This window comes from Cyprinodon variegatus, unplaced genomic scaffold (genome assembly GCF_000732505.1).
Source record: "Cyprinodon variegatus isolate N-32 unplaced genomic scaffold, C_variegatus-1.0 Scaffold52, whole genome shotgun sequence".
In the NCBI taxonomy this organism is placed as follows: Eukaryota; Metazoa; Chordata; class Actinopteri; order Cyprinodontiformes; family Cyprinodontidae; genus Cyprinodon; species Cyprinodon variegatus.
In genome coordinates this window covers 477,754-505,674 of record NW_015150505.1, presented here as the reverse complement: position 1 = coordinate 505,674, position 27,921 = coordinate 477,754, and the positions used below count along the sequence as shown (strand labels likewise).

Here is a 27,921-nt window from a genome sequence, read left to right as displayed (position 1 = left end):
GTTACATTTAAGTCTAGTTTACCATTGAGTCAGAAATTTTGCTTCATCCATATAGATCTGAAATAGATAGAGACACACACATCTCTACCCCCCACAGCCATAATTTCATACAATCATCTTCAACTCTCAGAACCACACCAGGAACATGGAGAACCTGTGGGGAACTACTGAGCAACAAAGTTGGTTCCAATCATTTAAACTAACAGTACTATTTCTAGGATAATTAATTGATGTTTTTATATAGTTGTAAGTGCAGCACGCTCAAATATTAGTCCGCACAGGCAGAGAAGTGTCCTAATTAACATACCGTAAATCGTCTAATATAGGACGGGGCCTTTATTTCACTCAGGTAAATCTTGGTTCAGGCCTTTGTTGGAAGGAGGACAGAATTAGAGGCAGGCCTCTATTTCTATTTGATCAAAACAGACTACCAGTGGAATGAAAAACTAGATTTTGTTTTGTCTTTGAACCTATAAAATACTAGGTTCATTTATTGAAAAAGTACAGTTACCATAACGGTATACAGAACATTATTCAGACATCTTCCAGCAGCTGCAATTTTTCTGCATGTCAATATGAAAAAAAAAAAATAAAACAGACAGAATGGAATCTTGCCCAAACTGACTTGCGAAATAAGTTTTTTAAAAAATTAATGGAAACTGTTCTGCCATCACAGCGAAATTGTATTTGAAGCAGGCTAAGTAGGCTACCAGTACCATATATTTCAAGGGAAATTCAGAACAACGAAGGCCAATGAAATTCTGTCATTTTAACGCTGCCTGGTTACAACCAGACCTACCGGTAATCACATGTGTCTTTCAGATCAGAACGATTGTGTGGCTGGTTAAACTCCTGCTGCAGTGTGTCACAGTGAGCTTGACGCAGAGATTTTTGATTTATGCTCAATATTGAAGCGTGGTCTGCACTATACGCTGTGGGTCTAGATACGGCCGAGGCGATGAGGAAGGAAGTAGTCCGACAACGGAGGGACATGATGGCGAAAAAGAGCAGAGATCCAGGTGGAAAAAGGGTCCCACCGTTTTCACGCACCTCGCTCTTCTAGCTGGTCAAACTTCACGAGTTGTTTTCCCGCAATTTCGGTCATAAAAACAAAACAAGCCGACCTCCTGTTTGCGGCACTGTCTGCGCTAAGGATGGGACTTCCTATGCTAATGGCTTGGATTCGTTTGCAAACATTGCCCCCCTGTGGTACTTGTGTGTTACTATCACAAGTTGTGGAGGACTGCCCAGAAACATTGTTGGTTCTAATTATAGCCCCGGCCTGTATATGAGTCTGGCCATTATTTACCTCCGCCGCCAGCCAGCCAGGCCACTATTAGAGGCCTGGCCGCTAATGGAACACAGGCCAATATTAGAGGATTTATGGTAAATTAGCAAACAAAATACAGATATGCAATAGATGAATGAGGTGGGATTCAAACTCAAAATTTGACAGTTGAGAGATGTGCATGTTAACCTGTTTGCCAAACGAATGTATACATAGCCTGCAAACAAGGTTAGATGAGAATTCAGAGGCATAGTGACAGGACCACAGCATGCTAGCAGCAGTAATCTCAACCAATACAAGTTTATTAATAGATAAATGGCAACCTTTCCAGGTTGTACCTCACCTTTTTACCCAATGACGTGTTTCTAACCTATCAAAGCTAACCCTGAACACTCCCTTCACCTTGTACAAGATATTTACTTCACATCCTAACCTATCGTGCTTTTTCAAACATACAAATATGTAGAAACTATAACAAATATTCCTTTGTGTCTACAGTTTTTTTTTTTTTTTTTGCTCCAAGTTTAGAGTTACAGATGGTAATATGTTAACAAAAACATGCTTACAATACATAATGCATTAGATATAACATTGCCAGTGTACCATGGAGGGGTAAAAGCCAAAAGGAGATATCATTACTCCATTCCAAAAACAATAATCAACAACAACAAAAAAGAAAAACTACAAAAGTTTTTTCAAAATGTAAAAATATCTCTTCAGAAAATAACTGTGAATCAAATGAAAATACCAATATTGATATATGTCATTGGATGATATTGATTCTAAATGTGGAATCAATATTAAATGTAAAAAAAATCAAACATATTTATTGGCCAACTTCGTTTTCATTGTCTTATATTTTTATAAAATTTAATTCCCCTGTAATGACCAGAACCTGAAGACCCTGAATTCTACTAGAAGCAACAGATTGAACAGTTTATTAAAATATAGAACTGCTGCAGGTCGGGAGGGATTCACCAGAGTCAAAAATCGAAACTTCTTCTCTGAGTTTGGGGACAAACTTTGAGAGTTTCTGAAGAAGCAGGTTGGCGTGTAACGTCACAGGTGGAGGATTCTTAAATCCATCCAGGTAGGTTTGGAGGAATAATTCTTTGACAGATACTCGGTGGTCAAAGGGAATGCCCAAGGTCAGATCCGTGAGATATGAGACAGCCAAAATAATCAAAGGGGAAAACCATAGTCGGTCCACAGTGAAAGCCAGGTGGTCCGAGAACCAGAGAAACAAGGCACCAGTTCAGGGCACAGAAAACAGATGAGAGATCCAAACACACACTATGACAGGTCTGATTGGGTTCTGGCTGGCTCAGAGAATCAGGAGGCAGAACCGGGTAACAGGAATGCTGGACTAAACCCACCGATGGCTCTTAATAATCTGGCACTAGTGACGGGTCTGAGGGCTGGTTATATAGCCAGGTGAGCAGGTGGATAAAATGAAGGCTCATTGGGAACAGGGCGGAGCTGAGAGGTGTGCTGAATGATGGATTGAACCCCCAGAAGCTTGCTGACAGCCACTCGCCTATGATTGTATTATCCAGCTGCTCTACACTGCCTGCAGCAGAGAAGCAAGGAGATCTCTTGAGGTTTTACAGAGCTTTATTATTATGTAACTAACTTACATTATCAATGGTACTGTCTCACACTATATATGGAAAAATCATACTGTGACACCAGTACAGTGGAATCGGCTTATAGGGTCACGGATATAGTAATCCACCGCTTATAGTGTTCAAAAGGCTTTGGACAGAATCAGTTCTATACAAATGCTGTTTAAAGAATTTGTTTATAATAATCAAGAAATCTGCTTATAGTGTTCATTTTTGGCCTTTTTATGAATGTAAACGTGCAAAAATAATGAATACGTGCATTTTTAAGTGATGACAGAACTCTAGTGTCATCGCGGAGGTACAAGTGCGCTTTGGTGCAGGTACCAGTGTAGGAATGCAGTTTGCATTTTAAAGACTGGTCTCCTGCATGTTGGTTTCAAAAACTTTGACCTTTTACATCGTTTTGAAAAAGAAGTAAACTCGGTGTTGGCAAAGCACTCTGATCCACGGAACCATGGATAAATATGTTGAGTGATTTCTTAATGCGGCGCAGCAGATCCGCAACACAAAACAGATGTAGGCTAGCTTTAATTCTCTGCAGCCTACATGTATGCAGCTATGCTGTTGTTCTCTTTGTTTCAAACTTCAAACTTTTTTAAAAATGCACTGGCGGCACACGGCTACCAGAGTTATGTCTGTGCACAGGGCAGTAAATAAGGACGCTATATGTTTCATTTAATTTTTCTCGTTAAAAAGCCATACAAATGGCATTTACATGATATTCCGCATAAAAAATAAGTGAAATTATGGTAAATTTGGATATAGTAATCAACCGCTTATAGTGTTCAAATTGGCTCTGGACCAATGTGACCACTATAAGCGGATTCAACTGTATTGTTATATGCATCATATCGACAACTTCTTTCCAATTCACACCCCTACAAAACCTAGAGTCAGTAATAATCAGAAAAAAAAATGCACATATATATTCATGCATATAATCATTTTGTTTTCATCCACGTTTGTATCAAATAAACTTATTTTTGGATATGCAAGATCTTTGAGATTGTTCTAAGATTTCTCCATAAAATCTGATGCGACGCTGCAGTACAGTAGCAGCGAGAGGATTAATTCAAAGGTAATTTGAGATGAGAAATGATGAAAATGGTTATTCTGAACAAAATAATGTTTGATTTGGTCTCCATCCATGTCTTATTAAATCTCTTCCTCAGAAGCAGCAGTACCCAGTTACATGCAGAATGATAAAGCTGTTATAGTAGCAGTGTCTCTGTGAAGACAGAGAGGAGTGCTCATGAAATATGAAGGCCCAGGTTCTGTCGGAGCCTCAGAGCTGGTTGTGCTCCTACTCCTGTATATTTGCTGAACTTTTCACTCTCACACCCCTCGTCCCTGTGGTGACCACTTTTTCCACCCAGAAGCCATCATTTATTAACACACAGGTTGACCTCACTTACTCTGCAGCAGCATGGAGCGGTTGTATCTCTGTGTAGCAGACCGTTTGTGTGTGTGGGTGCCATTTCTGTCTGCTGTCTGAGATTCTTATTTAAATTTAAATACGTTTGATGTGGGGTTTTTTTGTAGGGAGGATGACACAGTTGTCTTTACTTTATGTTTGTGGAGTCTGATTCCCTCATACCTGATTAAAGCTCCCATGGCTGTGTGCTGATAGGCTTGTTGTAAAGGCTGGGAGAAAAAGTTTTTGTGATTTTTCAGACTCTCCTTGCTGGTGTAATTAAGGGGACTGAGACAATGTTTCCCTGCAGACTAATTTTTTCTCACAGTGTCACAGTAGATTAACCAAAATTAGACTACACCTGGATGTTTCTCCTCTGCTGCCTTTTTTATAGACTTTTTTTATGGAAATGATCTGAACAAAGCTGACTTTGAAGAACTAATTTAATTTTATGTTGTCTATGTGAAAAACAAACTATAAGTTGTTTAAGAAACATCTTTGCTTTTATATTTTATTAGTGGTTTGTTGCAGTGCAGGAAAAGATTTTTCAAAAGGTAGAGGAACCACAGCTCACCATGAATCTACCCTCCCAGCGTGACTGAATGACAGTACAGCCTGATAGCAACTTCACCACAGCAGCACTAATGAAAACCAGAGTTTATTTTAACCAGCAAAGCTGCTAAATAAAAACTTGCAAGGTGATATGTTAAATTTCAGTTCAGAAATAAAAAAAAATACACAGCGGAAAAGGAATTTTAACTCTTTTTTGCTCCTTTTTATGTAAAATATATATTTTGTTACCTAAACCAGAGCTATCCTAAGACTTCCCTTACAAATCACAGTGATTTCGCTTGCATTCAGAAAACCATTTTTAACCTTCCAGTGAAAAACCCTGAAGTCAGAATGCAATATGGCCACCGTAGTTTGCAATTATATATATATTGGAACAGAGAGACAAGCAACCATTCAAGCACACACTCACACCTAAGGAGAATTTACAGAAGCCAATTAACCTAACAGTCAGGTTTTTGGACTGTGGGAGAAGCTTGAGTACCCAGAGAGAACCAACACACTCAGGGAGAACATGCAAACTCCATGCAGAAAGACCCCAGATCGGAAATCGAACCCAGAACTTTCTTGCTGCAAGGCAGCAGTACTACCCACTGCACCACTAAGCATGTGTGTATGTGGGTTTTTCACCTCTTCATCGGTTCCTGTTCACTGGTTTAGATAAAGAATTGTGAGTAAAATTCAGAAGTCTAGTCAAGTCCTCCTTTCCTTTTTTAAGGGGGGAGCCATTAGGTTGAAAAGACAATTGTAACTTTTCATGTAGCCCCACTTGTTGGGTTACTGAAATAGTAGCATTCAGTGTCTAATTTTGTTCTCACCTAAGGACCAACACTGGATGATGTTTTAAGCTTGCTAAATATCCCTCTGAGAGATCCACAAATAAACATCTGTGCTTTTTCTTTCATGTATATCAACTCTGGCTTGAATAACATTGACTTAAGGAACATATAACCCATTTCACGCAGTCCTCTTCTGCTAAGGGATGAAATGACTCAGCTGAGATTTTGAAGCGACTGTGATATTTATACCATCAACATCTTGAATGCATCATAGTCTTTTTTTTCCGGTTTTATATGATTCCGAGTGTTACGTGGCTATCGTTGCTGTCTCCCACTTAACCAGCTCTCTTATGGGGTTGAGACCCTGGATACTTTATGAGACAGATGGACTGAATGTTTTGAGCAATGAGTCTTTAAGACGTGAGAAAGACATTTCCTCTGTGGGCTAGAAACAAGTAACTCTGCAGGCAAGACGACCACTCATCGTTGGCCTGCCCTCTCTCTGGCATGCCGACATTCATCCTCTCAATCCAGCGCAACTCCTGGGTGAATCAACCAATGTTACTAGGCGTGGTGGGGGCAGCTAAGGGGCCGGCTGCACCAATCTATTCCCCCATCAACTCCTCACCTCTCCCCTGGAGTTTTATACTGTCTGCTGCCATCTCTCTCTCTCCCCCTCAACATCCCTTTTCCCACTGTTTCATCCCCTCATTTATTTCTTTTTCTCATGTTCTTCCTCTCCGCTGTGAGAAAAAAAATGCATGATTTATGAAGCTCTATTTTTACCAGTTACAGAGAGAAAGGACAGGAGAGAAAGAGTGACAAAGGAAAGGAGAGGAAAAATAAAAAAAGATTGGAAGGGGAAGGGTGAGTGTGAATGTGAGCCCAAGGGGGAGTAGGACAGGAGATTGCGGAGGATACATCGATCACCTGGTGACCCACTCGGCTGAAAACGAAGAGGCGAAGTAGGTTGAGGCAAAGACATGACAGATCTGACCAGGATGGGTGATTTCCTGCTACGGGCTGCTGTGAAACACGGCCTCGCAAAATTATTCATGCCCATATAGGTCTTTCCGATTTTGTAACGAAAATCATGGGTTTCTATGAGGTAGAGAGACAAAAGGAAGTGCATGATTGTCACAAGAAAAGGAAAATGATACAAGGCTGTTAATTATCATAGCGATGCAGATTTGAAAGAGCTGCTTTGCATATGTATGCAGCATCATGAGTCAACACTTTGTGGAACCACATTTTAGTGCAGTTACATCTGTAAGTCATTTGTGGGTTCTCTTTATCATCTTTGCACGCCTATAAAGGATTCTTTTGACCAATCTTGTATTTTAGGGAGATCAAACTCAGTCAAATTAGATGGAAAGCAAGTATGAAGATCAATTTTCAAGTTTTGGTTGGCACTTCTAATTGGAGTGATATCTGGACTTGGATGTAATACATCTTTTGGTCTAAACCAAGGGGTGGCAAACATCCAGCTGTTGAACCGGATGCAGCTCTTCTCTTTGATCTTTATGACTCAAGCGACTGGACTGATCTCTTATGGTATCATTTTAGTAATAGTGAAAAGAAAGAATTGTTTTTTTTTTTTATGAAACACATGATATCATCTGCTTGCAATGTCAATCACTGTCACATTTTAAGTTTCACATCCATAGCACCCTTTTTTGCAGCTTGGTTCGTAGACGAGAAATGGACACAACCCTCTGTCAAGATCCAGAGGACATTTTGTGGCTTAGGCTGTTTTTTATGTTCAAGAAATCTACAAAAATAAAAAAAAGCTGAACTGACATGAGAAGATTGAAATGTTTAGATCTTTGTCTTTAGATATTTAGGTTATAATTGTGCTCCTCTTTAACTGCTGTTGCTTTATTTTAGCTTTATTTTCGCTCCTGATGCTGCCCTGGTTGTCCATTCCTGATCTAAGCCATTCTATTACTTTCTTGGCCAGGTCTCCCTCGAAAAAGAGATTTAATCTCAAGGGACTTCCTGGTAAAATAAAGGTTAAATAAATAAATTAAATAAATTAAAAGTCTGGCTGTATGTGTAGCGTCATGTTCCTGCTGTAAGGTAAGCCTTTGCTTTAGTCCCAATCTGTCGCAGCCTGATTTATTTATTTGTTTCAATATTCAAGTAATTTTACCCTTTTTGTTAATCTACTGAACAGTCCTTAGTGGGGTATTCAGATCTTGGGTTATTGTGCTTTAACTGAAAACAGCTTTATCTCCATAACTATATCTCTGACCTTTTTTGTTCTCCTGACTTTGATGCCATTTGTTCACAATTATCCAGTATTTTATGTTGGCATATCATACAAAATCTAAATGAAGCGCAATAAAGTTTTTGCTTCAATTGAGAAAAAAAGAATAACATTTCAAAGGGATAAGACTGCTTTTGCAGACCTCTAAGCGCTTTTTTATGCTACATTTCAAATACCTCGTTAAGATTCTCTTTAAATAACAAACTTACAGCCATAATTTTACTTTCCCTTTACTTTTGATCTCCAGCAGATCAAATTGCATTCAACTTGTTACTTCTAAGAAGGAACAAGAGCTCTTATTAATGTTTTATAGCATTTTTATGATTTGCTTATGCAGCTGAAACATGACAGGATCCACTCTCTGAAATGTAAATACCATCGAAGCTTTCAAACATGTTGAAATATTCTGTAGAATATCATCAAAGCTATTATTTCCTAAGTCAAGTGTGTTTTAATCGTACATACACAATGAAGTCATGTTTAATCTGACTTTTAGAAGACCAGCTCTGATTTTTGAAAGTCCCCCAAGGAACGGTTTGTTGTTATGTTGACAATAATTGAAAGCTGAGCGGTTTGCTTGATGTTGAAAAATAAGCAGTTTGTTTATCTGATAATAACTGAATAATCGGCCTTCCAGCTGCTAAAACAGAGAATAAAAGGAATAATCATAAACAAATTAGTTCTGTGGATGTTGCTTCAGAAAAGATGGCAAAATGCCTCAAAGTTAATGAACATCAATTCAGCCATTAAGCTTATTAACGTCTGATCATCAGTTAAAGGCTGGAAACATAATTAAGCTTGAAACTTTTAGCACTATAAAGCCATTTTTAACAGATTTATAAATCTTAGAGTAGAGAATGAGCCCCATTAATTCACTCTCCTTTTATCATTTTTTAAACCTTTTTCTGTTATATTGTTTGAACCACATTAGCTGAATGCAATCATTGCATATATAAATTACATTTATTGCTTGCTTTCTTACATTAAATCATGCTAAGGTCTTACTTATTTAGGTTTCTTAGGTTCACAAAAGTTATTATTTGCTAAAAACCAAAAAATAAATGACAAAGAACGTTACATTTGTTTAAAGATTGTTTAATAAAATCTTAATTTAAACTTCCCTAGGTTTAGTGTGCATTTAAGTTTAAAGGACTCTGTCGAATGTTTTAAGACTTCCAACAGTAGTTTTCTTCAAAAAGGATGAACCAGACCTTGTAGGTGGTTTAAAGAGGTCTGGAAATGGCTGCTACTGTTTGTCTCATAAACAGCTTTCTCAGTTTCGATGGCTCCCATGCACACTGACTATGCAAGACCTGAAGAAAATCATGTAAGTGATGATAAAAGTTTGCTGGAGAAGATTTGGACAGAGCAGAATCTCTTGTCAGATGTGGGCAAAGCCCCATACTTGTAGGAGTAATGGTTCGACACATCTCCCAAAACAATACAAGGAGCAAAGTGTTGGATTTCACACCAGAGGACTTTCTATATTTGAAGGAAGGATAGAAAACAATCAGAAAAGCAGTGAGGATATGAGACAAACAGCTGTCCCAATCCTACAGCAAGATTGCTTTTGGAAAACAAAAAACCTTTTCAGCTTGTATCCAATTATAAATCTACATAAAAAACTGAGCACCTAGACATGATATCTAGTATCTATAATATTTGAAAATAGATTATTTAAAATAATGGGTCCAAATTTTATTTCAAAACCTACTGCCCTTCAAAATTATCTATTTTTTGTAACTTCTTAGTTCATAACAGCATTTAGTTGTCCATTGTTCTAAATATGCTAATTCACCTTCAGAAAGCTCTAGCTTGAGGGAATTAGTACCTCTGGGATTTCTGTGGAGTTACCTCAGGCTTCTTTCTTTTTACTCAGCTAATTTATAAAGGAATATTTTTCAAGCATATTTTAAATAGAGTAGCTACTCTGTGTCGGTACATGTTATAAACTGTGGAGGGCTGTGTAAAAAAAAACAACTTCAACGTTTCAAATTTGACAAACATGAGACTGCAATACAGCAGCTAGCTAACATACAGAAGAGCATGGTCTCAAATCTTCCGAAATCATTTTAGACAAGACAGCAGACAAATGCAGAATTATATTATTTATTAACCCTTCAGTTGTAAAGAAATAATTCTATCTTTGATCAATCCAAGCCTTTGACCCATGTGTTTGGAGCTCACAATCTGTCCAATGAGGGCATCCAGAGGGTAGGTCCCAGTTTTTAAGGACAATTTAAGGATTTAAGATCATTTGTGTTACAGTGCTACTTTTACATTAACTGTGGCAATTTTTTTGCGGGGATTGCTTGACATCCCACCTATCTCTTTCTTGCATACAGTATCTCGACCAGAGGCCGCTATGAGCTTCGGTCCAGCTCTCTCCACTGCGTTATCAGGTAGAAAAAGCATTTATCCATTTAGGTTTGGGCAATTCCAGTTCCTGAGAGCCGGAATCCTGAAACTTTTAGATTGGTCTTGGTACAACACGCCTGATTCAGGTGGCTGAAATACCTCCTATGCAATCAACTTCTCCTGAATCTTCTTTATCATCTAATTACTTTAGTCAGTTGTATTGTACCAAGAAGAGGTCTAAAATTTGCAGTATACTGCCCCTCAGGAACTGGAATTGTGGACCTCTGATCTATCCAGTTCCCTGTTTCTTTTGCCCTTTCAACTGACATTGACAGACCTCAATTTTACCAAGTGAGGCACAGCGCTGTATGTTATATAGAAAGCCAATCCATGGCATCGATGTTTGTATCCCTGGTTAAGCCGTTACCATCTTCTGCTCCAGGAGCTGAAAATTGTTTGCACTGCTACATCCACCTTTACAGGACCAACAATCAGAAGCCGCCATACTGACGGATCAACCTCCAGTGAGTCCCTCCTGAACTTTACATCACAACCTCATCCTTTCCCTGATTGTTTAAAGTCATACATACAGAGAGAGAAGTTCATATAATTCTGCTACTATGAAATTTAACTGTGCTTTATTCAATCTCTCTGTGTGTCCCCTACACATATCATTGCGCTGCTTCCCTCTGATCGCCAAAATTCACATGATTCGTTCAGCTTAAAATGCATCCTTCGCATTTCTGACAGCTTAGTTGATTCTGAATGTGTCTTCACTCAGGGATAACATTGAAATCTGTCATGATTGTATGGAGTTTTTTGAGGACCCAAATGCAGAGCTGAGGAGGCAGAGATGAGTTTTGCTGATTTAATAAAGAATCCCACAGGCAACTGAAGCAAAGTCCAAAAACACTAAATACTGAAAACCAAAAAATCCAGTAAACATCAGGGAAAACACACATGGGAACCAAAGAGATGAAGAAGCAACAAATCAACAAGAAACCAGCAATGAGGAACTGCAGAGGTACTGTATATATGGGGAACAGAAAAAAGGATGGGCTACTAAGCTAATACGGAGCAGGTGTGAATAGAACTAACTAGAAGGGAAAGGAAACAAGAGAGTAACTTAAGAACGCAACACTGCTAAAAAACAAATACAAAAATACATATATACAAAATATATGCTGAATATAATATACAAAAAAAAAAAAAATAGACCTAAACAACACTCCCCACATTAGCATTTAATGTGAATTAAGACTCCTTGAAATGCATCTGACAAATGTGTCCTTATAAAAAGATGGGTTCTGAGTATTGATTGAGGCCCAGCATTTCCCATCATTTACTGTGGGTGGAAGCTGATTGGTCAATCTTGTGCTGCCAGGAATGGCAAAAGGTGTGCATAAAATCTAAAATATTATTCTGTGACCCAAAACACATTTTATAATGTTTTAGGAAAAATGCAGCTTTATTAATCTTAAATATGGGCTTGAATGATCAAAACTTTAGTTAATTTCAAAAGCCCTCAAAGAGGTTTTTCTTGCTTGTTTACTGTAGAAGGTGCCTTATTCTTGGACCGCTGTGTTTAATCTATCGCTGGATTTTGCCAATAGGTGGAAGTTAAACAAATAGATGTCAGATATTATCGAAACTTTAAAGTTTAGCTGAAGTATTTTATTTGTTACCCTGCAAATCTAGGCTGAAATAAAAAGTTGGCTTCAAAAAAAAATTTTTTTTACTTTACTATACTGGAGGGTAAGTTAGAAGATGAATAATTTACTCGTCTTTAACACAACTACCAGCTGCATTTCCTCAAGGATTAAATAAACAAAACAAAAATCCGTCAGGATCCAGGCAACAATATCAAAGCTGTCCTAAATTTTAGATTCAAACTAGACATTATGAGCATAAACCTGATTGTTGTTTTCAAATACTTTCTACACGAAGGCTTTTTTTTTTTGCCTCTAAGCTTATTCGCCAAAGGTTTGCTTCTCTTCAGCTTTTTGGAAAGCTCATACCAAGAGCAGCAGACAGGACTAAGATCAGAAGAGACGAGGTTTCAAAGAAGTGGAGGGAAGGTCAGCCTTGATGATTCTCACTGCAGATCTAATTGTTTCATCACAGCCCTGGTTGAAGTGTGGTCCTGAACTGTCTGTAATTTCTGCTAACCTGTTTGCACGGTCAGCTAACAGCAGGGGGGCCTGTGATGTAGGCTAAAATCTTCAAACTCATGCACTCACTGATCCGGCTGTTTTGCAGAATCATCCCCAAACTTATGCTGTTTCCCCAACATATGGCTTTCTGCAGATGGACAGAATATCAGTAAACCCTGGAGAAGACTAATGGAAACTAAAAACTCAGATAGAAACCCAAATCATCAGAATTTTTAACTCCCTTATACAGACCAAACCTATCATATATAAAACAAAAGTATTTTTCTTTAAGGGTAAATTTTATCCATTTAACTTATGACTTATAAAATAATAACACCAAAACAAGCTGAAACTAGACATTTTCTGTATGATTTGTGGAGGCTGGATTATTTTTTACATGGGTTTGACTGATTATCAGTCCTTTTCTTTGTCGACTATGACAAAAAGTACAGTATAAATCTAAATTTGCAACATAGCAACAAAAGAGGGAGGGGCAGAAATGTCTTACTCTATTCTGCATAAAGAGAAAATCTCTAGTTTCTCCACCTCTTACTATCACACTACATATAAAGTATTTATCTCATAGTAATGCAATGACAGGATTTTAAACTGGACGAGACCTTGGTGTCATGAACCGAGGACAGAGGGACCCAGTATTCAAGGAGAGACAGTCAGTAGGAAAGTTCAAAAGGGTTTATTAAATTAACAAAAACTAAAGTGGAGCTGTGGCTCGCGGACACTGCAGGATGGGGAGCACAGACACTCTGCAGGAGAAACACAGGTAAGTGATCGTGATCATCTGACAGAAGATGTTTACTGAGTTGGCCACTTACCTGGTTTAACAGTCCAAGAATGTCCACAAGTGCTGCAGTCCCAGAGGTCATGCTGGAAGCCGATCCTGGTCAGGGATCCAGAACAGACAGGGATAGGATCCAGATCAGGCAGGAACAGAACAAGTGGAAGGATCCAGACTTCCAGGCATCCACAGGCACCCAGGAGGGTTCAGAGTCTGACTGAGACCAGAAGCATGACCAGGTGGTCACGCACAGGAGCAGACAGGATCAGGTGCAGATGAGCTGGCTCAGTGGAAGAGGGTAGCCGAGACAGGACGTGGAACCAGAACTTGATGCAGGACTTTAAACTGGTCTCCTCCCTGGAGCCAGGCCTACTGGAATAAAAACTGAACCTCCCCACATATAGAGCCAAAAACCCAGAGGACTCCGTGGGGGAGGAACAGTGGACGATCAGGAGATGAGACAAACACAAAAACCCTCTTTCCACTGGCAGCTAGGATCCAGGACATGAACCAAGGAATAAAACTAACAGACAGACTAACAGAAAGACAAGAAATGATCTGGCACTGAATGCTCAGGCTGAACTGAATATAAACCAGAGGAAACAGGTGAGGGGAATAAATTATAACTGAGGCTGGGTGGGAAAACGACAGGTGAAAGGAATTACTAATTAAGCAGGAGCAAACAGGCCAGATCATGACACTTGGTATACATTGATACCAGCTAGTGCTAAATAAAGTGAAAACCTGACTTTAATAACTTTTGTGCTTCCATAGTTGTAACAGTTCATTGTCTATTGAGTAGAAATAGTCAATAGTACTGAGAGTACTGAGTACATCACTGAGACGAGACCCACTTTGAAGTTTGAGTTCAGTGTTGGTAGCTGGAAAGACTTTGAATTAAACCTTTTTTTTTATAACAGTGCAAGTTTTTTTTTTTTTATCAGCATGAAACACTGGATGACAATATTTCATTTTCAACACAGCCAGAGCCATTTCCCTCTGGAGATAACTGTGACAGTTGGAGATTATTTGACTTTTCACTCACAATGAGTATTTTTCCTCCTTTTCTCTTCATGTAAGAAATTCGAAGTCTGTAATATGTGCATTTCACCAGAAGTTAACTTCACTGCGGGTGACAAGAGTCCATTTTGAAGGAGGAGGAGGACCGAACACACATGAAACAAACATGAATGATGCTCCAGCTGCACCAGCACCTACCTCACGGATGGAGTCACTTTCTGGAATGGTTGCCATATTCCTCATGAGCAGAAGAATGTAGAAGCTTGACATACATTTGATGCTGACCTGTAGGCATTTACATTGATTTGTTTAGATTATTTTTGCATCTTTGCTCGCTCCATGTTTGCACGAGCAAAGTGCCACACAGGAACTCTGATGCAGATGTTCAGGAGGTGTGTGTTTCTGCCCCAAGGCAAGGCAGACTGCTCAGGGTAGATAAAAGTGAGCATGCACTCCTGCTGAGGCAGGCTTTATCTGCACACTCTCCTGTTGGTTGAGTTAGTCGTACCCAGGGTGATATTAATACTAGGCTAATGAGCCCCTTCCTGTAAGAATCCGGAAACAATTGGGCAGGGCAGAGCGTGCATGCTGATTCAGTCCCCCCCAGCCCCCCCGCCTTGTGCCACAAGTCCCCTACGGCTTCTTGGGAATGCACAAACAAAAAAAGTCGGGCGCAGCTCCGATCACATTAATCATGGCCTGCGGGGAGCACCGGCACTCGCTGGGGGCCAACAACAATGAAAGAATTGCATGAGAGGAAGATGTAAGAGGAGAAAATGAGCTGGCAGACAGAACCACGCTACTGTTATTGTGTTATTCCTCCATGGACAATTGAGGATTGTTGATGGAGTGGTCAGAGGTGTTGGTTTCATTTAAAACTTTCTACAGCAGAGCTTGGCAGTGTACTTGGGTTAAGAAGTAATTTTGGGTTGGGTATTTACACATTTCAATATAAAAATAAGTAACACATTACTTATATAAGTGTGTTTGTTGCTATTTTGAACAGGTGAATATATTGATGGAGTGGAATGATTATTTCTGACCTTAAACTAAAGCCGGGCTTACACTGTACGATATTTTTGCCCTTCTTGGGCTGATTTTCCAGCCGTGAGAGAATTTTTCGATCGGGCCGACTTTCAGCCTGATCGTACGTCGTGTTGAGTACAGGGGGTACGATCTACACGACGTACGATCTACATGATGTATTCTGAGAAAAATGTGCCATATTTATAATATTGGAGTTTTCAAGTGGTCATGCTTTGCCTTTAGGTATCATTTTACATTCTTTTAACCATTTTCCTACGCTATATTCCCTCACAAGCTCCCCCATCAATCATGTCTGTTTCTCACGTCAAACTGAGTGACGGATGCTCTCTCAGCTGCACATTAAAGCCATCACTGCTACTTCTGGTTCGTTTTCTTCTTTGGACAGATGAGCAGTGGTGCAGATGTGTTTTTGTTTAGGACATAAACACCTTGAATCAATAAGGAAACAAGCTGTTGTATTTTGCTCCACAATCACCAAGCACTGTAAATGCAGAAATTGAGCTGCTGCACATGCTTCAGTATAGTGATTTCAGTTTTAATTTAAAACTAAAGCAGATTTCTTGTGATTATGCACAGTTTCAAGTGTTGTACAGAACAGCCTCTCCAGCAGGAACAGAGATAATTGTGTTTAGGTTGAAGGGTTACGTTGTGAGTGAGTTTTGGGACCAAATTAAAAGCAGTAACCATCTGAACCATCCCAATGGATACACAGAGTCACTGGAGATGATGCCTCAACCTAGAAACACAATGAAAAACCAGGACCTTTTCAGCAACACATCTATAATATGACCAAAAGTCGGTATATGTTTGCATCGCCCCCACAGGCTTACTTTAAGGTTCAGAGAGAAGACAGAATGAACTCAGAACTATTTTAAAGTATGACGCATATTAAGAGGCTTCTGTTTACAAGCACATAAACGATGATGACATTCCATTCTTCATATTACGGCTTTAACACAAGTCAAATTTTTGCAAAAACGTAATACTATTTAATTTACTAATAAGAGTGTAGTACTGTATCAAGAGGTGGGATTATTTGAAAAGTAGCCAATCACAGGAGGTTTACTTTCTCAGGTTGGTTTCAGCCTCAAAGTGAACAAAAGTTGACATGAGCACAGAGAAAATGTCATGGATGTAATATGATGTAATTTCTTTTTTCCTTTTCTGAGTTACCTCAGTGGCTATGTAGAGCTGTTTCATTCAAAATTAATTAAATAAAAAAATATATGCTAAGAAGAAAAATGCTGCTATCATCCAACCATCCATCTACTTTCCGTCACGCTTATCCCAAGCGGGGTCGTGAGGGGTGCTGGTGCCTATCTCCAGCTGTCTATGGACGAGAGGCGGGGTAAACCCTGGACACAACGCCAGTCCATCGCAGGGCAACACAGAGACTAACAGGACAAACAACCATTCATGCACACACTCACACCTAAGGAGAATTTAGAGAAGCCAGTTAGCCTAACCGTCATGTTTTTGGACTGTGGGTGGAAGCTGGAGTACCTGGAGAAAACCCACGCATGCTCAGGGAGAACATGCAAACTCCATGCAGAAAGACCCTGGGCCACGAATCAAAATTAGAATATGAAATAAATAAATGTCGCCATGAAGTACAACTAAAGGAACATTTAAGACCATTTATTTTATGTTTTATTATTTTACTTCCAGATTTATTATTTCATTTTGTATGTAACGGCTCTCCATAAGCGGCAGCTGCTTTCGGCCTTTGGCTTAGCAGAGGCGGAAAAGGGCGCAGAGCAATCCAGTGTGGAGACCTTGAAATTTGTTCATACCACTAATCTGGAATATGGAGGAAATTGAAATTGCTTATGTTAGTTTTAGTTTGTTTGACCTCTCTCTGTGTGTCATTATAGGCTGATCAGCTTTTCTTTCAGTTTCCCCTTTTGTCTTATTAAATTTGTCTGTTTCTTACCATCTATCTGAGTTGAATTCTTTTGTTTTAACCTCTTTCATGGACTCAAAAACTTGATTTCAAATAATATAGTCACCTTTTTTTTTGTTGGCTACATAAAAACAAATTTCAAACTCCTGTGGCTTTTAGTCCTTCATGTTGGATCACAATTTATATAAAAAAAAATAATAACTCGGATGAGAGCATTTCTGGCTTTTCTAAAAAGAGGAGCCGTGCAGAAGGCTGGAAACCCTCTGCTCTGGAGCTGCATACCTCCACCTTCTCAGAGTCCAACAACTGCCACTCCTCAAATTAGCAATCATAGCTGAATTTTAAACAGCTGTGGCTGGAGAATAGATTTTAGCAACCAGATTTACTCATTTGGAGGTTATATGCTTGGCAGGATTCAGAACATAGACAGAGAGACATACACAATATGGAAAGGTCAGGGTTGTTTGCGCTGATTTTAAACCCTCTCAGTTTAAACCCAGATGTTGTTGAAAAAAGTCAGCCTCTCAGACACCAAAGAACAACGCTAATAGGGCTTAGAGGAGCTGTAGGGAAGTTGAGGACAGGATTTGGGACGACTCTGAAAAGATTAACGCTGATAAATCTGTTTTCAAGCCAATGAGCGTTTTAGTGAGTCAGCATGTTTCTTGTCCTTTAAGTTGCGTGTGTGCTTGCAGCGTGCACATAATGTAGCGCTGTGTCATGTCAATAGGCTTAGCTGCATTACTCAAGTGAATAATAGATGCAATAATTTTTGTTTAAGCTGTAAAACATGCATCGCTCTGTGTGTGTATATGTGTGTGTGTACAGCCCCCTGCTCCAACCTGATGAAGACGTACAGCGTTGCTCCATCCGGCCGCATTGGTATTCCGTAGCAGTCTTCCCGGGAATCTTGCTTTAAAAGGAGCTGGGCACAATTATCTGTTAACATTACATGGCAGAATTAAGCCTGGGCCGGTATCCCCAGGGGAAATTAAGGATCCGCCAAATCATTAAATCACAAGCTAAACATTAACCGCCATTTGCATTTTTATTGCACCTGAAAAGATTGTGCCAGCTCCATTATCTGTGAGAGACAGAGAGGGACTCTTTATTGGTTATTGTAATGTCGTCCCATGTGGAGAGACAATGGCAGTTGAATACGGACAGGCACGGCCAACCAGGGACCTCAGTTTTGTGCTCTTGTGTTTTTTGGAGAGTTATGATTAGAAATTTGAACACGGCTGGCAAAGGATCCTCTGACTTGTTTGTTATGCAAATCCTCCCCGGCTTTCATCTTTTCCCAAAAATAAACGCACTAAAAACAAATGACAATTTGCAGAGGAGGGCTCAGCAGAAAAAAAAAAAAGTGTCGGTTTGGCTGCTGACAGGTCCTTGTTTTCTGGAGCATCACTTCTGATAGGAGTTGTAAATAAAGAGGTTGGGGTGAAAACACAGCACAGAGTGGATGGTTTAAGTCATTCACTCAGTGCCAGTTCTCCTCTTCTCTGCTCTGCAGGTCAGCGGTATGTGTGGACACGCTACCAAGCGAGCCTCTCGCTCCGTAGAGACCCCTCCTCTCCATCAGCCTCCTGCTGCATCTGCTCCTGATGTTCAGCCCTCAGATTCTGATGAGACTCTGGCTGGCCTCCGCAGGTAAGGAAATCAGTCAGTTTCCCTTCCCATAGTATAATGCTGCCACTACCGTGGCCCACTCCATGCTCATCAGTGACATGTGGTGCTGGACTTACAAAACACCGTAAAAAAAGCTCCTAACTAGAAAATCCATGTTTGCTGTGTCTACTAAGCAGCTTTTTGCAAACCTTAAAGGTGCATATCACTTGATATGCCTTGATATGCAATAACTAATAAACTGCCCTTATGTTGGATAACATCAATGTAAAGGCTAAAGGAATGAATGCCAAACTTTTCAGATTTTAAATGTTTTATGCATCCTTTAAACCATTTAGATGCACCAGTCATGTTCAATCATTGAAACCTGTAATTGGAAATGAATTAAGTGAGTTAACTCTTGAAGGTTTTACAGTGTCTCCCAAAAAAAAAGCAACTAAAATATTGTCCCTGACTCTCTGATCACCATCCTTTCTCTCTCCACTTCAGACCTTAACTGAGTTGTGCAATAATTACCCAGCAGGGCTGCAGGCTTCAGAAAATAGGTAGATTAATGTCAATTAGGAACAGACACCCATTCTGGCCTCTTTTAGTTTCTCTTTCTGATGGGAGAGGATATTTTGCTTTCAGGCTTATTAAGCTGAAATTTCTATCTTTATCTCTGTTTTATTCTCTTCATTTCACCTCAGGGAGTTCATTACCAGCTTGAGAGGCTTCAGCTCCTTCTACAGTGGTCTCGGTGAGGCGTTGTGCAGCCGTGAGCCAGCTCCAGCGAACAACTCCCTCTGCTGGAATGGGCAGGAGATGACAGACAGGTAAAGAGGGGGTTTCGTTTTCTTGGATTAAGGCCATAAATTTCCATTTCTGCAGGAAAATTCATTTTGAAATGTATCAGTGCATTTTGATTTCACTCCTGCTGAAAGCCTGAATTACCCCCACCCCCACCACCACTCCTCTACAGCTGAGTGTAAATCTTGACTTTGGCTCTGTGGGATGTTATAAACATCAGGCACACTGTCCCGCTCCTCTGCCGTAGTTAACTGCTGTGTCCGTTGTTCTGTCTCCTTCCTCCAGCATTCCTCCTGCAGAACCATGATTGCTTTCATCTGTTTCTCACTTGCTCCCTGTAGTTTAGCTCCACTTGCCCACTTTTTTCCATTAAGCTCGGGTGGTTACACATGACAGAAATCTGATTCCTCTCCAGTTGTTCTTTTAATTATTATTCTAACACATTTTTATAAAAGAGGCCCTGTGGGTTCTTATTTCTTCTCACCTTCTAAAGATGGATGGAGATTACACTCTGATTTGGGCTCAAACTGCTAAAGATTATTTTTTCTTTTTCATAAAGCTCGCATCAATCTGTGAAGGAGACATCAGTTTGGTAAGAGGGCAAAGCTCTCCTGAGGGAATGATTACAAGCTGGACCCAACAGTGCGATAGCACGGTGCAGGGAGGCAGGAAAGGAGACAAAACGATGGAGAGATTACGATGTCCCCGCAGCAAGCAATTCTCCGTGTCACCTGTGAGGTTATCCGCCTTTAAAAATATGGCCAGGATACGTTTTCACTCTGGGAATCTATTCCAGGTCGTCGTTCATTATCTCCCTCTCTCTCTTAGGGCCTTCTCTAAACGTTCACTGGGTGCATTGTCTCACGCTGATAAATTTAGATGAAGTGGGTGGGGAGGATAAGCTCCAGAGAGGTCGGCTGCTGAATGCCTCCGACATGCGAGGAGCGGCGTTTGGAGCTAAATGAGGCACTTTTTATCGGGCGTGTTTACCACCCCACCTGCAACTGAGATCAGAGGAACAACACTTCGCACCACATCAAAGAGCATTACTCTGATAAGTGCGAGAGAGATTTTGATGCAGAATCAAGACAGAACGCTCCCTTCCTTGCTTTGGATCTGATGGAGGTGGAAAATCACAAGCTGGTGATAAAGTGATAAGAAACTCAGCCTCAGCATCGAACTCCTAATTATTGATGCTTGAGCATCCATCGAACAAGAACATTAAAAAGCCTTATATTTCATTTAATCACTACAAAGAACAAAAAGGAAGTTAAAGGGACTCAAAACGGAAGCTTGTTACAGAGACTTTATTAGTTTTGGGGAAAAGAAGATCAACAGTTTTTTTTATGTTTATTAAGTCAAAAATGTTGTTTTATTTTATGAATCATGAAATAAGGCATGGATTAAGATTTAAAAATTCTTGCTAATGCTACATAAAAAATATGATTTTCTCATGCATTTTAAAATAGAATTCATTGTGAAGTACAAAGCAACGAAATTTACTCTCTGCATTTAACCCATCCCCTTGGGGAGCAGAGGGCTGCCATTGAGCGCCACCCGAGGAGCAGTAGGGGTTAAGGGTCTTGCTCAGGGACCCAGGGTGGAGGCTATGGGGATTGAACCAGGTACTTGCAACCTTCTCAGAGCACAAGCCCACTGCTCTAACCACTAGGCCAACACTTCCCTAACAAAAAAATCTAAAATAGAATATTTGATTGTTTCTAATTTGAACCATTACATCCTGTATAAAATGGCTGAATTACAATTTGGTATTTAAGATTTTGATCCTTTAACTTCTTGGAGTCTGAACTATTATGAAATTTTAACGCCTTTTATATCAACAATAATTATGACAAATCTAGAACTGTTCGTCTTTTCAGTGCTAGTTTTTATTTATAGTAGAGAGCAAAGTTATCTGTATCAGCACCCATCTGTAATGTAATAAAAGATAAAAAAATAAAAAAAAACAATAACTTATAGGTATAGAGGGCGATGTTTTATTCCTGGGTGGATGATCGCATTAAAAAATGGCCGATGGTCATAAAAAAAAAAAAAAATGTCTACGAAGTGTATGACACAGTACCCTTGTATGAGCTATGAGAACAGCAACTTTTAAACATAGCGTGAATGGGCTAATGCATGCTCTAATAGATGTTTCCTCTCCGGAGCAGGTACAGGGTTGTGCATGTGCATTTTGTGGAGAGGAAGGGTCTTTTTAAAAAAATAGCAAAGTCCTCCATAATACTTTTAAAGGGAGGGTGTGCAAGATTTACCCCTCATCTAGTAAATTAATTGCGAATAACAGACAGGTGCTTCCTACTATAGTCAAGAGTTTGAGGCCCACAAAGGAAGCCCTGAAGGGACATTCTACTGTTTCTGAATGGGGGCATATCGCCCTCCTACTAAATTTACTAAGGTAAACGATACAACGCATAAACATTTCTCTAAAAACAGGCTAGTTTCATTGCTGGTATGAGTTTTGTCTCTGGAAAACCTGAATGCCTCTTTTACTCTATTTATGTCTGATTTGATAGGAATTAATTTCTGGTATTACAGAACTGATGTTTTTGAAAATGTGCAAAAAAAAAAACCCCAAACTTAAAACTAGGAATACATTTGCAGCAAATAAAATATTCATGGTTTCATTTGAAAATAAAACATAAGAAAAGTATTATTAATGCATGACTAGTTTGATTTTGTAACTTTCAACTTCAGAGTTACAGTGAATCTGAAGTCTGGTTTGTGTTGAAGATAATTTGACTTAAGCAGTTGTTTTTGGTAACATTGAATTTTCACACGCAGCTCTGCTGATAAATTTTATTTCATTTTGTATCTGGTTCAGTTTTTTGTTGTTAATCCGGTTTTATTTTGGTGCACCAAGTTCTGGTCTCTTTTCTACTTCCTGGAATTTTCATTTAATCAGCCTCTCCACTCCCTACCAGCGTTCACCTGTGTCTTCTTTTCCGTTACGTTGCCTATTTACACCACTCCCTAGGCATCTTTTCTTTGCCAGCTTGTCCCTTGTGTCAAGCGTTCCAGCATTTATTCAACTTTGCTTCATACACTCAACACAACACTTTTGGTTTCACTCCCATTTTTTATGAGATCAAATCAAAGATCTAAAACTTCTTCCACATACACAATATAACCGTTTCCCTTAAATATTGTTCACAAAGTAGTCTAAATCTGTGATAGTGAGCTCCTCTCCTTAGCTGAGATAATCCATCCCACTTCACAGGTGTGCCATATCAAGATTCTGATTATACACCATGATTAGTGCATAGGTGTGCACACAATGAAAGGCCACTCTGAGAGGTGCAGTTTTATCACACAGCATAATGCCACAGGTGGCATGCTGACAGCAGGAACTTCAACCAGAGCTGTTGCACATGTATTGAATGTTCATTTCTCTACCATTAGCCGGTCCCAAAGGAATTTCAGAGAATTTAGCAGTACATCCAAGCAGCCTTACAACCACAGAATGCGTTCAACCACACCAGCCCAGGAACGCCACATCCAGCATGTTCACCTCCAAGATCGTCTGAGACCAGCCACTCGGACCGCTGCTGAAACAGTCGCTTTACATGAATTCTGCAGAAACTGTCAGAAATGTCTCAGGGAAGCTCATCTGCATGCTTGTTGCCCTTATCAGGGTCTCCACCTGACCCCAGTTCGTGGTAACCAATTTGAGTGAGCAAATGCTCACATTAGCTGGCGTCTGGCACATTGGAAAGGTGTTCTCTTCATGGATGAATCCCAGTTTACACATTTCATGGCAGATGGCAGACAGTGTGTGGCCTTGTGTGGGCGAGCGGTTTTCTGATGTCAATCTTGTGGATGGAGTGGCCAATGTTGGCGGTGGGGTTATGGTACGGGCAGGCGTCTGTTATGGATGCATTTTATTGATGGAATTTTTAATGCAGAGATACAGTGACGAGATCCTGAGGCCTATTGTTGTGCCATACATCCAAGAACATCACCTCATGTTGCAGTAGGATAATGCACAACCCCATGTTGCAAGGATCTGTAAACAATTCTTGGAAGCTGAAATGTCCCATTTCTTATATGTCCGGCATACTCACCAGACAAACACCCACTGAGCATGTTTGGGATACTCTGGATCGGCGTATACGACAGCGTGCACCAGTTCCTGCCAATATCCAGGAACTTCCCACTGTCAATGAAGAGGACTGAACCAAAATCCCACAGGCCTCAATTGACTCTATGTGAAGGAGATGTGTTGCACTGCGTGAAGAAAATGGTGGTCACACCAGACTGGTCCCTAGAACCCCTCAAACTATATGGCAATAAAATAAACTAAAATCTCCTTCAAATCACAAAACTACCACTTATGAAGTGTTTTAATTTTTCGGTTATTCAGTTTAATGAATATTGAGTATTAAAATACAATATAAATACAATAAAATATATATATATATGTATACAGCCTGTGAAGCTGCATTTCATAGACTTCTGCAAGGGTCTGATTTTTCAGAACTGTATCGCCCACACCTGTAGAGTTGAGAACCGAGACCCGACCCGTTACCCGCAATTATCCCTATTTAAAAGCCTTGTGTGACGGCATGGACCTGTAAATAATAACGTTTATAATAACAGAGACAGTAAAGAACAGTGCGTCACGCTCACATCCAGTGTGTGCGGCTTAAAAGCTGCAAAAGGCTGAAGTTAGAAGGTTTGCCTTGTTGCTTAAAGGAATACTGTTATGTGGATATTCTTGAATCAATTTATTTTTTAAGATGTAGAGTTGATAAATAAGAAAATATAAGTAGGTTTCATCCATGCTGTAACTCCATGATACCTGCTTTTTGTTTGGATACCTCTGGGTACCATTTGTACCATTTGTCTGCCATGCAACTCTGTTGTGTGCGTAGAATTGAATGTGCGGTTAATTTGCTGCCATGCTTAGGGGGAGTTGTGGCTTAGTGGTTAGGTCACTGCGCTTGGATCCCAGAGGTTCTGAGTGCCACAGACTGCCACTCTGGGTCCCTGAGCAAGACCCTTAACCCCAGACTGCTCCCCGGGTGCCATACAATGGCAGCCCACTGCTCCCCAAAGAGATGGGCTAAATGCAGAGTTAAATTTCTCCAGGGTGAGATCAATAAAGTCCAATTATTATTATTATTACAATCCTGTTCAGATGTTTTTTGTTTGTTTTTTTGTAAGGGAGAGCTGCCTTTTTGTTTACCCCAGTTTTCTCCTGTTTATGTGTTTGTTAGGTAGCTTACTTTGTAGGCTTGAATATTTTGGTTTTACTTTAAGTTAGGTAAGTCCACTTTTCTTTTTCTTTTAGGGTTTTTTTGTTTATTTTGGCCTGAGCTCTTCCTCAAGCTTTTACCAAAAAGATGGCAGAATAAATCTCTTTAAATACCATTTGGATTCACTGTCTAAATTTATATTGGTCCCTTTTATTTCCTAGATCCAGCCAAGGGATGTAACACTTGTCTTTAATTTCGATTCAATACTAAATTAGTTTTGTATCTGTATCTGTTTAAGTATCAATACTTTTCAAAGTATCGATATTTTTAAAATCTCTATTTGTATGTAGTGCAGCACCTTGTATACAGTTTGCAATAATATAATTTACACAGAGTGCTGTGTCGGTCTGTTTACATATATCTGATTCTAAAAGATTAAAACGGATGACTTGTAGTACTGACTCGTATGTAACTTTCATAAACATACGAGCGAGCAGATTTTGTGTCCTTACTGAACCAGAACAGATAAACAGATAAACCTGGTTTCCTTTTTCATCAGCTGAGCGATCAACCACAGGAAGTGCATTAGCAGTAATATCCGCACAGTTGAACACAACACGCTGACCTCTGCCCCTCCTGGCACCATTGGTTCCGTTGGGGGGGGGTGATCCATCAGGTGATACCAGAGCGTCAGACTCCTCACTCCATTACCTGGACTCCATTTCCTCCTCGTCTGTTTATACTGGTGTGGGAGGCGGTGGTCTCTGTCAGACTGGGCCTAATTCAGAGGTAATTGGGGTCTGATAAGATTAGCTTATCAGAAAAGTTAACCCATCTGATCAGCTCAGCAGGCGTCAGCAGGGATTGGATAACAAACAGAGAGCTGACAATGGAGGCTATCTAAGGGGAGCGCAGCCATGCATGTTAAATGATACGGGGTAAAAATATCTGAGCAGCATTTATCACATGAAACACTAACCTGCCGCGGCTCCTTATCCTTACTCGGTCTCCTTCCTCTAACCGTCCCTCCTCGACCCATATTTTCTCCTTCTCCTCTGACTAATTGATCACACATCTCTCCATTATTAATGTGATAATTAGGCTCTGAGAGGGGATGAGATCATGGCTAATAAGGAGAATAAATAACTGGGGAAACATAATTTGAGTTTAATGAAAAGTCTGACTTCATGGAGAGGGAAAGGCTAATGAAGGCGGATGTCAGGGAGGCGTGTGTTCAAGTGTGAGGCCGAGCAGTGAGGTCAGTGTCACAGAGATGAGAGCAGAGAATGACCTCATGTTTCACACCTCTGCACACACACCTTGGTATATTTTTATCTCAAGGCTCAGATCTGAGTTTTATGATGATGAAAAAAGCTCAGTTTGTTGTTTTTTCCACTCATTTACTGCAGAGGATGATACTAATCCTGCAAAAAACACCTCCAGCCAGGGCAGGGCTTCGGTTGCGAACGACTGCATTTATATTTCACTTTAAATATGAGGTTCAAAACATCAGGAAACAATGAAAACAACAATTATTGACACAAATATCATTCCAAACTCCTAAAGTAATGGTAATAAAAAAGAAAAAGAAAACATGAATTCATTATTGAGAAAGTAAAGCAAGCTTAGCTTCACCCTCACTGCATTACTACAAGGAAACCATCATTGATGTTAATTAAATGCGGCCCTGAGTTTAAGAGAAAATGCAGAAAATTTTTTTTTATTTTCTTAAGGGTGTCAATCTACTGGTGTCTTCATTTTCTAAAATACTCATATGCAGTACTGAAATATTGTTAAATCTATTGTTTTGCGTATTTAAAAAAATGTATCTATTATTATTAATTTATTTATTTATTATTCTTTATTTCTCCATTTTTTAAGGGTTGTCCCTCTTTTATTATCAAAAATATATTTTTTTGCTCAAAAGTGAATCTTAATTTTCTATTATCGAGAAAATAAAGTCAACCTGAGTTCATCCTCACTGTATTACTGCTGGAAAAAACATCACAGATGTTAAGGAATCCTGGCTTCCATACAGAGTTTATTAGAAAAATTATTTTCCTGCTGCAGTTTCTTCTGTTAAGTTGTACGTCGAAGTAATTTTTTAAACCCATCTGGTTAAAGGTTCTCTTAAAGGTTGTTCCTCTTTCATTTGCTACGTTTTGAAAGATTGGACTTTTTCGTTATATAATCCGTTTGTATATCCAAGTATGTGAAAAGAAGTCTGCCATGAAAAACTTCTTAAAACAAAGGTACTTCTTCAATTCATTGGTGACTTTAGATTTTTATTATCATTTTGTGCACACATAGTGTATATATAATGAAAGTTTGTTTAGTATAGCTTTTCCGACAGTAAATGAAGATTTATACATGGAATTGATTCATACGTGTGAAAACAATTTAACAGTTTTTTTTGTCAAAACCTGCAAGGTTTAGTAGAGTCAAGTGAGCCTAATGGGGATCAGAACCACAAGTAGCAGAAATCTGTTTCTTAAGAAAATGTATTCATTTAAATCACACATGAGAATCAAGCAATGTGTGTTTATTTAGATAAAATTCTCCAAAATGCCTTAAAATACTTACCTAAAACATGAATTAAAGTGACAAACAGCAATACTTCTAAAAAAGTGATTTCTCATTTTTTAGTTTTGTTTTTACAATTATAACTGTTATTTACTATAAAGCTTCAACTCTAGGTTTCTGATGTATTTTAATTGAAGTTCCATTTGTAAATTTAATGTTGTCTTTTTACTTTTTTATTTATTTTTTTCATTTTATTATTTTTTCCTTTCACAGTAATGAATTTCTGTTCTGCATAATTAGATCTCCAACTTGTAACAGTTGTTAATGTTGTCTTTAGAGCCATGAAGGGATTGGTTAATCCTGCTCTAGCTGAGAAAACATGTACAGGAAAGTCTGAGCATGAAAGTCCTGTGAGCAGACGCACATTTTAGGCAGAGCAGCTCCTCCTTCTCCTCTTTAAAACAGTCAATAGAGCTCCACTTCCTAAGGTACACATGAAGACTTGTAGGCACTCGCCTGTTTCATGGTGGGAGCTAAATATA

The 27,921-nt window shown here is 39.4% G+C and overlaps 1 protein-coding gene across 1 annotated transcript in view; it reads left to right on the top strand.

Moving 5' to 3' along the window:
• The window catches only part of gpc3 (glypican 3), a 223,636-nt gene that overhangs the window by 130,227 nt on the left and 65,488 nt on the right, over window positions 1–27,921 (top strand). Inside the window, exons 4-5 of the mRNA XM_015371033.1 lie at window positions 18,739–18,875; window positions 19,541–19,666. Coding sequence (XP_015226519.1) covers window positions 18,739–18,875; window positions 19,541–19,666 — 263 coding nt within the window. The remainder of the gene's footprint in view (window positions 1–18,738; window positions 18,876–19,540; window positions 19,667–27,921) is intronic.